General features: G+C 43.4%; 1 protein-coding gene across 1 annotated transcript in view; it reads left to right on the forward strand.

Moving 5' to 3' along the window:
• The window catches only part of LOC143021744 (uncharacterized), a 231,433-nt gene that overhangs the window by 25,699 nt on the left and 190,698 nt on the right, over window positions 1–15,036 (forward strand). Inside the window, exons 2-6 of the mRNA XM_076179439.1 lie at window positions 3,221–3,332; window positions 3,628–3,758; window positions 4,022–4,923; window positions 7,744–7,828; window positions 12,001–12,339. Coding sequence (XP_076035554.1) covers window positions 3,221–3,332; window positions 3,628–3,758; window positions 4,022–4,923; window positions 7,744–7,828; window positions 12,001–12,339 — 1,569 coding nt within the window. The remainder of the gene's footprint in view (window positions 1–3,220; window positions 3,333–3,627; window positions 3,759–4,021; window positions 4,924–7,743; window positions 7,829–12,000; window positions 12,340–15,036) is intronic.

Consider the following 15,036-nt stretch of genomic DNA (forward strand, 5'->3'; position numbering starts at 1 on the left):
ATATATATATAATATATATATATATATGTATATATATGTGTGTGTGTGTGTGTGTGTCTGTATATATATATATATATATATATATATATATATATATATATATATATATATATATACACCAATTGCTTTTCCCTCGTACCAAGGAAGTAGCCAAAGTCAAAATGCAGCATATACCGACTCCCACCCATTTCATTCCCATTCATTCAACTCCCATACGCCACCACTCTTTCCTCTCCTCCCTCTCTCACCTTAGTCCCCTTTTAGTGAAGCTTGACCCCACGAGTGAATAATGGAGGTGCTGGCTGGTTCCTGCGACGGCCTCACCTGCAAGTGTTGCCGCAGAAGTCGACGCGGCGGCTGGGAGCACCTGTGGGAAGGTGGGGAGCCAATTTCCTCGACATTAAATTCTTTATAGGCGACGGGGGTTATCCCCCCTCGGCTGAATAAAAGGTCATGTCTCCCCCCCTTTTTTGGGGAGGTGGGATGGGGACGCGAGTCTGATTGGCTTACCCTTTTCTCTGTGGTTGGTCGCTTTGCTTGTTTCCTCTGGCGAATGCCGCCAATCGATTTTATTCAGCTGAGGGAAACACTCTTTCTCCTAGGGAAAAGCTTCAAAGCTATTTTGAACCTAATTGAACCCGTTTCATGCGCGCTACGAATCGAACCCTCGAGTAGCCGTCAGGCGATTTTATTCACCTGAAGATAACACCCTCGATTCTAATCAGCACGATTGTTTTGTTAATTTATATTTATTTTGTATATGTAGTTTTGCTCCATGACAGTTCATTTCTTGGTTTAATCTTCCACTGTGTCCCTAAGTATCAGAAGTACACACACGCGCGCGCGCGCGCACACACACACACACACACACACACACACACACAAACTTGAAAGAATACAAAGAGCAATTACAAAATTGGCACCAACACTCTCAAAACTATCATATGAAGAGAGACTAGCAAAACTTGTGCTACAGACACAAGAGCAAAGAAGAGAGAGAGGAGATTTGATAACTATTTACAGAATCATGAAAGGAATAGAAACTATTGATAGAGAGGATCTAATCAACTGGGATGATAGAAATACAAGAGGACACGGAAAGAAAAACAAGAAAGACAGCTACAGAAGAGATCTGAAAAAGAACAGCTTTCCTCACAGAGTAATAGCCATTTGGAACAAGTTAGATGAGAAAGTTGTGTGTGCAAAAACAATACATGAATTTAAAAACAGTTTAGATAAAATGAGATATGAAGACGGGATTTCACGAGCATAGCTCCCCTTCCCGTAAAATACAACTAGGTAAATACACGCGCACACACAAACGACTCGACGGCGCAGTGGTAGCGTTCGCGGCCGCGACTACGGCGGTACGAGTTCGAATCTCGCCCAGGGTTGAAATTTTTCAGAATCGCTGCGCTACGAGTCATTACTCCAACTCGCGTGAGCGAGAAGTTTGTGTGTGTGCGTGTAAGGTCACAGCATTACCCATAGATTGGTCATATATGAGTTCTTAGCTCTCTTCCGGGAGGGTAATAGCGGTCGATCACGAGTCCAACACGTGATCAAGACCACGGTGAATTACACACACGCACGCACACACGTGTAATGCAGAAAGGAGGTTGTAGAAGAAGCAGGTACCCGCATGTTTACTTACAGTATGGTGGTATATATGTGTGTGTGTGTGTGCTTGTATATATTTTAGAAAGAGACTTGTAATCAGTCGCCTAGCTGTGATCATTAGCTCATCATAGATATTGTATACCTCATCAGTACTTCTGATCATTGCTGATGGGGAGATTGATTGGAGAAGACCACGTGTATGGTGGGGGGATGAGGGGATTTCCCCTCTTCTTATCTGATCATGGCACGTGATGAGGTAATTAACAGTGGATGCGTTATGACGTTATAAGTTGAACGTGTCTTCACAATATAACGTCATTGGTTTTGTATGTTGACGATCTGACGTCATAACCTTCGAGTTGTCGCGTTCTAATTTCATTGACTTCGTGTGTTGGTGATCTGGCGTCATAGTTTTCAAGTAAGCGATCTGACGTCATTAAATTTGTCGGTGATGTGACGTCATATATTTAGAAAGCTATATGACATCATATGTTTGAAATTTGCGATATGGCGTCATATGTTTAAGATTAGCGACATGACGTCATAAGCTTCGTGTAGTCATAGATTTCGCGCAATCGCTGTGTGGCATCATACACTGTTGGCTTGTGACGTCATAACTATCGTGCGTAGACGACTTGAAGTCATAGCTCGTTTTCATATTCATGTTACTTAACAACACAAGGTTTTGACCCAAACTGAATAAAGTCTTTTGGTGTTGGCCTTGTCACCAGTAGGTCTCCAGTGTTGTATCTGTTTACAATATTATCGTATTCTCTCTCTCTCTCTCTCTCTTTAGCCTAATTGGGTACCTGGGACTACCGAGTCTTGGCCAGGTAATTCGTGATAGGTTTAGTTACCTAGTAGCAGAGGGGCGGGTGATTATCCTTCGGGAGAAGGGGTTCTGCTCCCAGTGTATAATTTCGGTTATGTGGATGGAGGCAGAAGACCACGTCGTCTGTAATTTTAGTTCGATAATTTTTTATTATATTGTTACTATTGTTGTTATTATCATTATTATTGTTATTACTATTATTATTATTATTATTATCATCGTCATTATTATTATCATTACTAATATTACTACCACCACTAATTATACCACTGCCACCACTAGTACTACTACTACTACCGCTGCTACTATTATTGTGTTCGTCATATTGACATTATTCTTGTATTACATTCGAACGATATGTTTTACCGCAAAAATATATTTTATTTAGTTGAATGCGGTCTATACGACTGAAATATTTCTTATTTAGCATTTGTAAACATATTTTGTGACGACGGTGGTAGGGGGATAGGCTACTGTGGATATATGTGTGTGTTGGTTGGTTGGTGAGGGTAGGGTCATCTCTGACAACAGTATATTGTGGGAGGGGGGCTACTGTTGCCCATATCTGACTGACGACGCCACCCACGATCGGCAGAGCGTTTCCCGCCAAAATGTCAAATTTGGCGTCGATATTGCCTGATGTCGTCGACCTTTCACGTTGCGTGATTGCGGGACGCACCGTTTTCAAATCAAACAATCCTTTTTAGCTGACAGATTGGGTTTAGTCTTGTACATATTATTGCTAAAGATATTTTTTTTATTCTGCAGAGGTGTTGGAGTACGCCTCCGTGCTGGGCATTGACGTCGACAACGAGAGTTACCTTCTCCCCCTGGCGAGGCAGGGTCTCCTCCTTCCCCTGCCTGCACCCTGGACGCCAGTGTAAGTCGTCCTCCTCCTCCTGATTTTCCTTCACCTCTTCTTTACCTCCTCTTCCTCCTACTTTTCCTCTTGTTCCTCCATCCTCCTTTCGTTTATATGGTTCCTTCCAATCCTCAAAATCTTCTTAATCCTGTCATAATCAAATAACACAAAATAAAGTAAAGCAAAACAATATAAAACAAAATAAGGTCAAAACAAAGCAATATTGAATAACAAAAATATCTTGAGCGACCTAGGCGATTTCAGTCAGTCGACGAGAGGACCTAACGTCACCCCCCCCCCTTTCCTTCTCCAGACACGAGCCGGATCTGGGCGTCTACTTCTTCAATTCGGCGACCGGACAGAGCACCTGGACCAACCCCCTCGACGACCGGATCCGAGAGAATATCGAGAAGGAGCGGAGGCTGCACGTGGCCTGTAATACCGGTGAGTGCCGGGTTGTTGATTTTCATATATGCACATTGTGTTTATGTATATATGGGTATAAATATGTAAGACAGATGAGTGGATGGGTGGGTGAAGAAGTCCTGGTAAGGACGAAACGTCAGAATAAGTCCCTAAACGGTTCCCTGTGTTTATCTCACCACCCACCCACTCATATGGGTATAAGTATTGTATGTCTATGTATGTATGCAAGGGCGTACCTTGATCTCTCTCACTCTCTTGCTCTCTGTCTCACGCTTCTACAGATTCTTGCCTGGAGGAGATCCCTAGTGAGGCCGAGTCCGTTCTAACGAGGGAAGAGGAGGCAGGAGGAGGAGAGGTTGTGACCTCCCCAGAGGGACTCCTGACGTTCGGCGGAGGGTACACCGGAGGACGACCTCTTCGGCTGAAAGTAGGACCTCAGGAAGAGGGAGAGGAGGACTTCGAAAGTGAAGAGTCTTTGGGTGAGGACCAGAAGAACCCTGCGTATCCTCACATCACCTCCGCCCTCAGCCTTGCTGAGAACTGTCTCACTTCGAGGAGAGCTTCGGCAGGAGGAGAGCAGAAACAAAGGCCGAGACGGCGGAGGAGGAGCCCGGACGGCGCCTACGAGATCATCACATCTCCTGAAGGGGCGGGGGACAGCTTACCTTCGGGTGACACCACCTACCTCATCTCAGGGCCCAGAACTTACATCACGAACGCCGACGACGGCGACGACAGAGGGAAAGGCTCGCAGGTGTGGGAGTTGAAGAAATCGGGGGAACAAGAAAGCGCCTCTGGAAAGGGAGACCCGAAGGGCGAAGTCACGCCCTCAGGAGAAGGAAATGCCACCAGCAAAACCAAGGAACTTTTGCAGCAGTCAACCCTCCCCTCAACGCAGTACTCACCTGACGAAGGAGAGGAACACGGCAAGAGGAGATCCGCAAAGGAGCAAGGACTACAGCTCCTGGGGAACCGCCCCGAACCCGTAGGAGGAGCTGCGCGTCCCCAGGGTCCTCCTCCGGCACCTGCCGAAGTCGCCACAGAAGAAGCCCAAGAGTCTTCTACATCAGTAGACTCGATGGATCGAAGTGCCCTTGGGCGTCTTCCTCCTGCAGGGGGCCGCCTGGTGCCCTTGGCGCCCATTGGAGGACCAGGGGGAGGAGGTGGAGGACCCGCTCGCCTGGTAAGGAAGGGCTAAGTTGTCCTTGATCTTGTGGTACTCGATCTTACAGGCGTTATCACATTGGACTACTTTTCCTCCGACTGTTGGGTTAGATTTGCAGCATCCCGCAGCTCTCGGTAAGGAATCTGATTATATGCTGAATAAAATCGCCTGGCGGTAGCATGAATAAAATCAGAAATGAGTCTTGTAGCGAGTTTTTATTTTATTTATTATTATTATTATTATTATTATTTTATTTATTTTTTTATTTTATTTTTTTCCCATTGGGATCATGCGTGTATTTCCCCGAGACCGACGTCCGAGAAAATCCTCTCCTTACCGGCCGTCTTAAAAATCCGTCAACCCTTTCACCTCTGTCTTGGGGTGTAGCCCCAAGGGGCTGTCACTCGGTCTGTGAACTGAGCCCCAAGATCTCTATCAACCTCGATTGTATTTCTCCCACCTTTTCACATAAGAATCCTGACAACCGGCGACTGATTCTACACACAACACACACCAGTCTAATGTTCCTTTACTAGTGTTTCTTAGGAGGGCCGGCCGATGTGGGGTTGTGGGTTTCCAGTCCATAAATCTTGCTGTGACCGCCATCGTTATTGACGTATGTCCTCTGTATGTGCACGCACACACACACACACACAGACACATATATATATATATATATGTGTGTGTGTGTGTGAAACATGACAGGAAATTATCTTTCTAGTATATTCTGTTAAAAATGACAGCAAATGAATTGGAAATAAATTTTGCTAGCTTTCGTTAAGTGGATTTATGTTGAAGGGAGAGGGGGAGAAGTCAAATTCCAATTGACATATTCTACTATGTTTTTCATTATCTGCCCATTGTGTTAATTTTTGCCAATACAAGATTGGCAAAAATTAACACAATGGACAGATAATGAAAAACACAGAATAAACCAAGACGTTTCGCAGATCTTTCTGCATATTTAGTCGGATTGTAGATGAGCAAGCGAGTATATATATGAAGTGAAGTTATTCGTAGAGAGGTCACGCTTGGCTTTTCTCAGCTTTACTGGCGCCATTTTGTTGGTTTCTTAGCCTAATGTCTTAGGTGTGAGTTTGTGCCTCCGTAGGGTTCTTGTGCGTGTTCTGAGCCTACGTGGGGTTGCTGTGTGTGGGTGGTCTCTGTACTTGGGGCTCTCCCATAGAGACCAGTCACACACAGGCACCCCACGGAGGCTCGGAACACGCACAAGCACCCAACGGATGCACAAAACTCACGCCTGAGACGATCATTTAGGCCGAGGAATCAGCGAAATGGTCCCAGTAAAGCTGAGAATAAGCCAAGCGTGACCTCTCCAAGAATATATGTGTGTGTGTGTATATATATATATATATATATATATATATATGTGTGTGTGTGTATTATATATATACAAAACCACAGAAGGGAAGCTTGTAGACAGTAAGTACTTTCGTATATTACATCTTCAGATGATGTAATATGCGAAAGTACTTACTGTCTACAAGTTTCTCTTCTCCTGTGGTTATTTTGCATTTTCGTATCACGGTGATATGATTGCTTGCATATAAATATATATATTATATATATATATATAAATATATATATATATATATATACATACACACACACACACACACGGTGATACCTTGAGATATGAAATTATTTGTTCCGTGACCGCCGTCGTATGGTCAAAAAATCGTATCTCAAAACAATTATTCCCATTTAAATTAATGGAAATAGAATTAATCCGTTCCAGCGGTACGAAATTACCTCTAAACAAACTTAAATTACACAAAACAAGCCCAATTTATAGATAAGTACATAAGTAACAACACACACAATGATAAAATAATAAATAACAATGATAAATGTTATCATATGCTACGGAGACAGGTGATAACGGCGAATGGAGGTGTGAGCCAGGAGGAGGAGGGAGTGAGAGAGGGCAACAAGAGCTAGCATACGACGCACGCACACGTACAGAGGGTCATGATAAACACACACACATTAATACAAATGAAATGAAAATAACTAAGATTTTTTTTCCTTTTTATACGATTAAAAACAATGTTAAGCTAATTTTTGGGGCCTTTCATTTTTTTTTATTTTGGGGGGGGGGGGCTCTTTCAATTTAAATTTTATCATCATTCACGACTTTCAAACCATCCACGACTGCCTTTAAATTCCTCGCCAACAGTTCCTTCCGGTGGTTTTCCCTCAGCTGCATCACGTTTAAGGTCTTGGAAGGTAGCAATAGCCTTTTCTGAGATTATTGTTTCCGTAACAGATTCACCAGCCAATTCCTCCTTAATCCATATTAAAAGTAGGCGCTCCATCTAAGCTTAGAACAGACCTACATAATAATGTAGGTCTGTTCTAAGCTTCGAAATAATGGTGACGCCTTTGGAAGGCGGCATCTTCTTTATTGCATCTTTCTGCTTAATGATCGTGGATATTGTTGATGCTTTGCGTCCATATTCTTTGGCTAAATCACTCACCCGAACGCCACCCTCATGTTTTGCAATTATTTCATATTGTACCTCCCATGGCTATACATGAAAATAAAGATACACAAAAGAGGCGCAAAAACGACGAACAAACGGCGAATATGTAAACGAGAAGACAACATACGAATTGAATCGTCGGGAGCCGAGCGAACAGTCTACCACCTACCGCTGGCGTTTCAAATTATCGCGCATCACCACATCGTGTCTCAAAAATTTCGTCGTATGTTAAAGCATAAATTAAAAAAAAAAATACATCGTATCTCAAATTTTTCGTATGTCAGTGCGATCGTATCTCAAGGTATCACTGTATATACTTATCTCACCACAGGCGCCCCTGCCCCTGGACAAGCTATCTCCTAGCAGTTCCCCGCTGAAGGGGAAGAAAAGTCCCGCCGCCCCTGTACCTCTTACAGGTAAGTCCTCCTCAACCACCCCAAGGAGTTATGGTCGTGGGGTCCCGTCTCTTGTATTTTTTGTTCGTTCATGTTATTTTCGTGGAGTGTGTGTGCACGTGTATGCTTATAATATATATTTTTTGCGTTTGCGTAAACGTGTTTCACAGGTGTAAAGGTCACACGTGTACTCGTAACTTCGTAAGAGCGAAAGTCTTAAAAATTGTGTGGGACTGTCGTCCTTAGATGCATGATTCACAGGTGTGGTCAGCTGGAACACCTGTGCTGTACAACACGTGCTCTGTGTGTGTGTGTGTACTCTCACCCTAGCTTCACAGAAGACCCTCGGTATTGTAGTACTTAGGAGTGAATTCGGCACCAGTTTTGCGCCCTGGGGCATTCCTTAAGAGGGGGTTTACACGGTCTAACGGTTCGTCGAACGCGGTTCGACAGACACGTGTTTAAAGTGATGTGTGAACGGGGTATTTGGGGTTTAACCAACGTGTTCGACAACCAAATACCCCGTTCACACATCACTTCAAACACGTCTCTGTCGAACCGTGTTCGATGAACCGTTAGACCGTGTAAACCCCCTCTAAGGCGTTATCGCCCTGGGCTATTTTTTCTCCGACTGTTGGAGCAGATTTGCAGCCCATAGCAGCTTTCGAGAAGGAATCTGATTCGCTATTTATATACCAAGACCTTTTTCCCCCTTACCAGGGAGGTAGCCAAGTGAAGGGCACGTACCCACCCCCACCCATTCCACTCCCATCCACCACCCTTTCCTCCCTCTCATCTTAGTTCCTGATGTGTGATGGGTTATCCCTGTAACCCGCCCATTACCCTAGGTCAGAAGCAATGCAGCAAGAGACAGCACATCCACACCAAGGCCGCTTCACTTAATCGGCGACCCCTCTCACCCTTTCCTCATGCAGAAAAAGAGAAGACGGGGAGACATCCCTGCGGTCTGCGTCAAAATATGATTTACACATAAGTACCCTCTACCCCACTCCCCCGCCCCTCCCTTCCTTGCATAGTAGTATTATCTAGACAGCCACTCTCCACTTATCCTTATATCCTGCTTTCTCCTTTCCTTGCTCAACAGACATTCCCTTCTTGTTCGACGCCCCATCCACCCCATCCATCCATCTCATCCTCGGTCGTTCCCTCAAATTCACTCCCTCTATCTCTGTTTTCCACGCCTCTTTTAATAATATTTCTTCTCTCATTCTTTCCATGTGTCCAAATCATCCCAATATTCTTTCATCAACCATGTCTGCCGTCTCCTTTTCCACCCTAGCTTTCCTCCTCACCTCGTTTCTCACTCTATCCAACCTGGCAACCCCTACCATACCTCTCAGACATTTCATCTCAAACACATTCAAACTTTTCCTCTCTGCCTCTCTTAAATTCCAAGTCTCTGCCCATACAGTGCCGTCGGCACAATCACCCATTCATACAATCTCCTCTTAACATCCATTCCCAGATGCACATTTCTCCTGTCACTTTCTAATCCCCTAAGTCGTTTACTTGGTTCTCTCAATCTACAAATTACCTCTACCTTCATTCCTCCCTTTCCTTCCACATGCAACCCCGAACACCTAAAACCATCCACTTCCTTCAGCATCTCTCCTTGAAGACTTCCAACTCACTGCCATCCTCTCCACGTATACATCACATCATCTTACATTTACCCACATTTACCTTCAACTTTCTCCTATCGCATACATTCCTAAACCCCGTCATTAACTCCCTTAGTTCCCCATCTGACCCTCCACATGCGCATTGTCGTCAGCAAACAACTGGCTCACGTCCCACTTTTCTCCATTTTCTTTGGCCATCTCCAATCTCCTCCCCCATTACCCTCGCATTTACCTTCCGCACCACCCCATCCATCTACACATTAGACAGCCACAGCGACATGACACATCCCTGACGAAGTCCCACCTTTACCTCAAATCACTCGCTCTCTCCATTTCCAATTCTAACACAGGCTCTACTCTCGTAAAAACTCTTGACTGCTCTTAACAGCTTCCCCCAATCCCATATATCTGCAAAACCTTCCACAGTGCCTTCGTGTCTACTCTGTCATAAGCCTTTTCCAAATCCATAAAGGTCCAAAATACATTCTTAGTTTTTCCAATAACTTTCTTACATATCTGTCTTACAACAAAAATCTGATCCATGCAACCCCTACCTGTCCTAAACCCACACTGTTAATCACCAATTCAACTGTTCCTCCTCTATTCCTCTCAATCAAAATCCTCCCATAACCCATCCCAATTACACTCAACAAACCGATCCCTTTGAAACTACTACACTCACATTTGTCCCCTTTTCCCTTGTAAAACGGAACTATACAGGTACTTCAGTCCTGTGACACTACCCTCCTTGAGACAAACATTAAACAACCTCACTAGCCAGTCCACCATCACTGTACCTCCCTCTTTCATGACACCCATCTAACCCAGGTGCTCTACCTCCTTTGATCATTTTAATAACTACTTGCACCTCATCTTTTCTTATTTCCTCTCCATATCCTCTCCTGTCGCCGTCACTTTCTTAGTGCCTCACACTGCTACCACCAATCCCACCCTATCCTCCTCCACATATAGCAGCTCCCTAAAATACTCTCATCATCGCCTCTCCTTCCGTTATCATCACTCCATCTGTTCCTTTTGACTTTTCTTCTCTACTTGGTTCACTTCTCCTTCCTCTCTTAACTTCCTTCCGAAACATCTTTTTATTATTTTCAAAAATCTCTGTCATATTCCACCCCCATTGCTGAAGGAAAGCATATCCTAGGACATTCTGCGTATTCTTATTGAGAAAACAATATAGTTTACCATAGTGATTTTACAGGGGTAAAAGTTCTGAAGTGGACAGAGACAGCGATTAATCGGAGTTTGGAGGAAAAATAGCCCAGTGTGATAACCCTTTTACGAGGAAGATTCTTGGTCGCCTACGGGAGGATCGAGAGGCATTGATCTCCGTGGTGGTGGGGTAGTGGGGCTAGTAACCGACAACCACACCTGCAGTAATGCACAACAGGGTCACCCATTCTTCTATTCCCCTCTCACTTCCCTCCACGCCCACCTCTCCATTCCTTTACTTCGTTCATTGTTATTATTATTTATTTGTTTGTTCCTTCACTACATCTCCTCTTACTTTTCCTTTTCCGTTCCCCTCTTTTACTGCCCTCCCTTCACCTCACCTTTCCTCTCCTTTTCTCCTCCCTTCTCCCTCCCTGTCCCCTCCAATGTCCAAGCGATACCTGTTGTCCCGTCTGGGTGAGGTTCTCTTTCGTAAGTGTTTAAGTTCGTTTATTCAATAATCCTCCCTCCCTCCCTCCCTCCTCCCATCGGTTAGAAAACTGATGTTCAATTTGCTTCCGCACCTCTCCCCAGCCCCGTTTCCGTACCTGCCTTTCCTCGCACTTGTGTGTATTTACCTAATTGTAGTATACAGGAAAGGAGCAACGTTTGTTGGGTCCTGTCTGCTAACACTATTGTTTTTTTTTCCTGCCTGGCCTCATATTCATATACAGTTCCAACTTAATATACATAATTGATTTCCAGTTATCATGTTTAGATCTGAACTTGTGTATTGCTTGAGCTTGGTCTATACCACCTTCCATCCTATTCCACGTAGATATGCATCTATATATAAAATTGTATTTCTTAACATCCTTTAGACATGTGGTCTTTCTTAAAGCCCGCCCATCTATAATCAGGATTTTTTTCTCAATCTATCCCCTTTTTTGACCTAAATACGCTAATCATATCACCTTTCTCTTCTATCTTTCAAAGTTGGCAGACCCATGGCTATTAGTCTTTCCTCATATGACTTATCTGCCAGGCTGGAAATCAGTTTGGTTTTGTGTGTGTGTGTGTGTGTGTGTGTGTGTGTGTGTGTGTGTGTGTGTGTGTGTGCGTGCGTGCGCACGTGTGGAAGGGCATGCATAAGTTAATACTTTTGTACTGTGTGTATGTGTGTTTACCTAATAATAGTATACATGATGAGCGACGCTCGTGAGCTCCTGCCTCTTACTCTCAAATTATCATACCTGACTACAAATTCACATCGTATGTGTGTGTGTGTGTGAACGCACGTTATCTGATGATCTATGCGTGTAGGATTTTGTGTTGTCGAGATTACAACCTATTCCTTTCTATTCCTCCTCCATTGCATAGAGTTGTCAGCCCCTGGAGGAAGAGTTGGAGGAGGAGGGAGAGCTTCGACGGGAGGCCCCCGCCCCCTCGGACAAGGCGCCGCCAGTGTGGACCTCCGTCACGTCACGGAAGGACCACCTAAGGCTGCACCACTGTCCTCCTCAAACGGGAAATCTCCTGGTTGGGGAAGAACTACTACGTCAGGAGTATCCTCGATTTCGGGGGCTGTTGGGAGGGTCAGCATGGCCGGGACGCCCGGTGGCGGTGCCCCGGCAGCAGCAGGGAACAGCCCAAAGTCTATCCTGAAGGAAGAGGCGGGTGTTCCTCGAGGACCTGGCAGAGATCGAGCTATGATCGCAGGTAAGGTAACGATTATTGGAAGTCGAGGAATTCTTCAGTTCCTTTGCCTGACGGGGACGTACACACACACACGCACGCACACATTCGCATATTAGTGAAATATATAGAGAAGATATGATGTACCACGCTGTTTATTTCATTTCTATATTATTCAGATAGAAGACAGATACATACACACACACACTTACACATACACAAACACAAACACACACATGATAAAAGTCGAAGGCAAGAATATGAAAAGTAGAAAGTTTGTGGTGACTTATGTGCCTCCAAAAACAAGCGCTTGGAAAGAAATTGAACATACAAAAATGCTAGATGACACAAGAAAATCACTCAATGAGATACTAATGGGTAAGGGTAATCTGGTAGTTATGGGGGACTTCAATTGCAAAGAAATTTGTTGGGACAGCATGACAGTGCAAGGAGGAGATGACTCGTGGGGCAATGTACTGCTAGATATGACCATGGAGTACACAATGACCCAATGGGTCCGTGAAAACACAAGGTACAGAAATAATGAAGAGCCATCGAAACTAGATCTAATATTTACAACAGAGCCTGAAATAGTGCATAAAGTCCAGTATGAGACACCAATTGGAAAGAGTGACCATGTACTCATCGAAACTATACTAAAGGAAGAAATAGACATAGAGAGGAACGAAAAGCATAGGAAAGGAAGACTGAGGTACAACAAAACAGACTTTACAAAACTAAAGACATTCTTCCGGAATGCAAACTGGGAAATATTTTACAGGGAAGAAACAGCAGTGGAAGAGAAATGGAATATATTGATGGAAAACTACAATGAAGGGGTAAACAGGCATGTACCAAGACAAAAGCGAGAGAGAGAGTACATTAAATGTTGGTTCAACAAAAGATGCAGTGAGGCAAAAGACAGAAGGGACAAAGCTTGGAAAAAGTGGAGAAAAGACAAAAAACAAAGCAAATGGCAAATTTATGTTAACTATAGAAATGAGTATGTTAATGTGAGAAGAGAGGAGAAAAGGAACCATGAGAAGGATATTATAGACAAATGCAAAGAGCAACCCAAACTATTCTATCGGTATGTGAATGGTAAACTTAAAAACAAACAGGAATTGGTGAAACTATGCCAAGGAAACATAGAATACACAGAAGATTTAGAGATGGCCGAAGTCATGAATAATCACTTTAAATCTGTTTTCACCAGAGAGAAAATACCAAATTGTGACATAGACAAAAACAAGAAATCTCCCCTCATGAATGAGTTTACAGCATCACTAAAGGAAATATCAGAACATTTATCAAGGCTGGATGTCAGAAAATCACATGGCCCGGACGGTATTGCAAATTGGATTCTAAAGGAGTGCAAAGAAGAACTAACAGACAAAATACACATCTTAATAAACAGCTCACTCAAAGAAGGAAAGATACCCGAGGACTGGAAAAACGCTAACATTGTACCAATACACAAAGGAGGAAACAAAGAAGAACCCACCAACTATAGGCCAGTATCACTAACAAGCACCATTGCCAAAATTTGTGAGAAAATAATCAAGAATAGATGGGTAAAACATCTGGAAGACAATGACATATTAAACCCAAGACAATTCGGATTCAGACAAGGAAGATCATGCTCCACAAACTTAATATGCTTTTACTCAAGACTAATAGACATAGTGCAAGAAAGAAATGGATGGGCTGATTGTGCATTCCTAGACTTGCAAAAAGCCTTTGACAAAGTACCACACAGAAAACTACTAAAAAAACTGGAACACATAGGAGGAATACAGGGAAACCTACTAAAATGGATAGAGGACTTTCTGACTGGTAGAAAGATGAGAGTAGTGCTCAGAGAAAAATATTCAGACTGGAAAGAGGTGATCAGTGGAGTACCGCAAGGATCTGTGCTGGCACCAATAATGTTTGCTATCTATATGAATGACATGGATGAGGACGTGAACTGCTACATGAGCTTCTTTGCCGATGACGCCAAACTGCTAAGGAAAATAGAAACTGATGAGGACTGTGAAGCACTGCAAGAAGACCTAAATAGGGTATGGAACTGGAGTCAGAAATGGGAAGTGGACTTTAATACTAAGAAGTGTAGCATAATGGAGTTTGGAAAAAGCAAAAACAGAATATCAGGAAAATATAAAATTGGAACCAAAGAAGTAAAGAAAGTAGGATCCGAAAAAGATTTGGGAGTAATTATCACGAACGACTTGTCCTATGATATACAGATTAACAAAATTGTCGGGGAGACTTACAACTTGCTAAGATCAATAAAAGTGGCGTTTACATACTTGGACGAAGACATGATGAAAAAAATATTGGTTACATTGATAAGGCCTAGATTAGAGTATGCAGCGACATTGTGGTCCCCCAGTACCAAAAAGAATATAAAGAAAATAGAAAGAATCCAAAGAGCAGCTACAAAAATGGCACCTGCACTTGCAAACCTATCATACGAAGAGAGATTGGCTAAACTGGAGTTACCGACACTGGAGCAAAGAAGAGAGAGAGGTGACCTATTGACCATCTACAGAATCATGAAAGGCACAGAGGTACTCGATAGTGAGAACTTACTTAACTGGGACAAAAGAAACACAAGAGGACATGGAAAGAAAATAAAAAAACATAGCTATAGAAGAGAACTGAAGAAAAACAGTTTTCCTCATAGAGTTTTGGACACTTGGAACAAACTGGACAATG

This window comes from Oratosquilla oratoria, chromosome 42 (assembly GCF_046742065.1).
Source record: "Oratosquilla oratoria isolate Oo_2021 chromosome 42, ASM4674206v1, whole genome shotgun sequence".
Lineage (NCBI taxonomy): Eukaryota > Metazoa > Arthropoda > Malacostraca > Stomatopoda > Squillidae > Oratosquilla > Oratosquilla oratoria.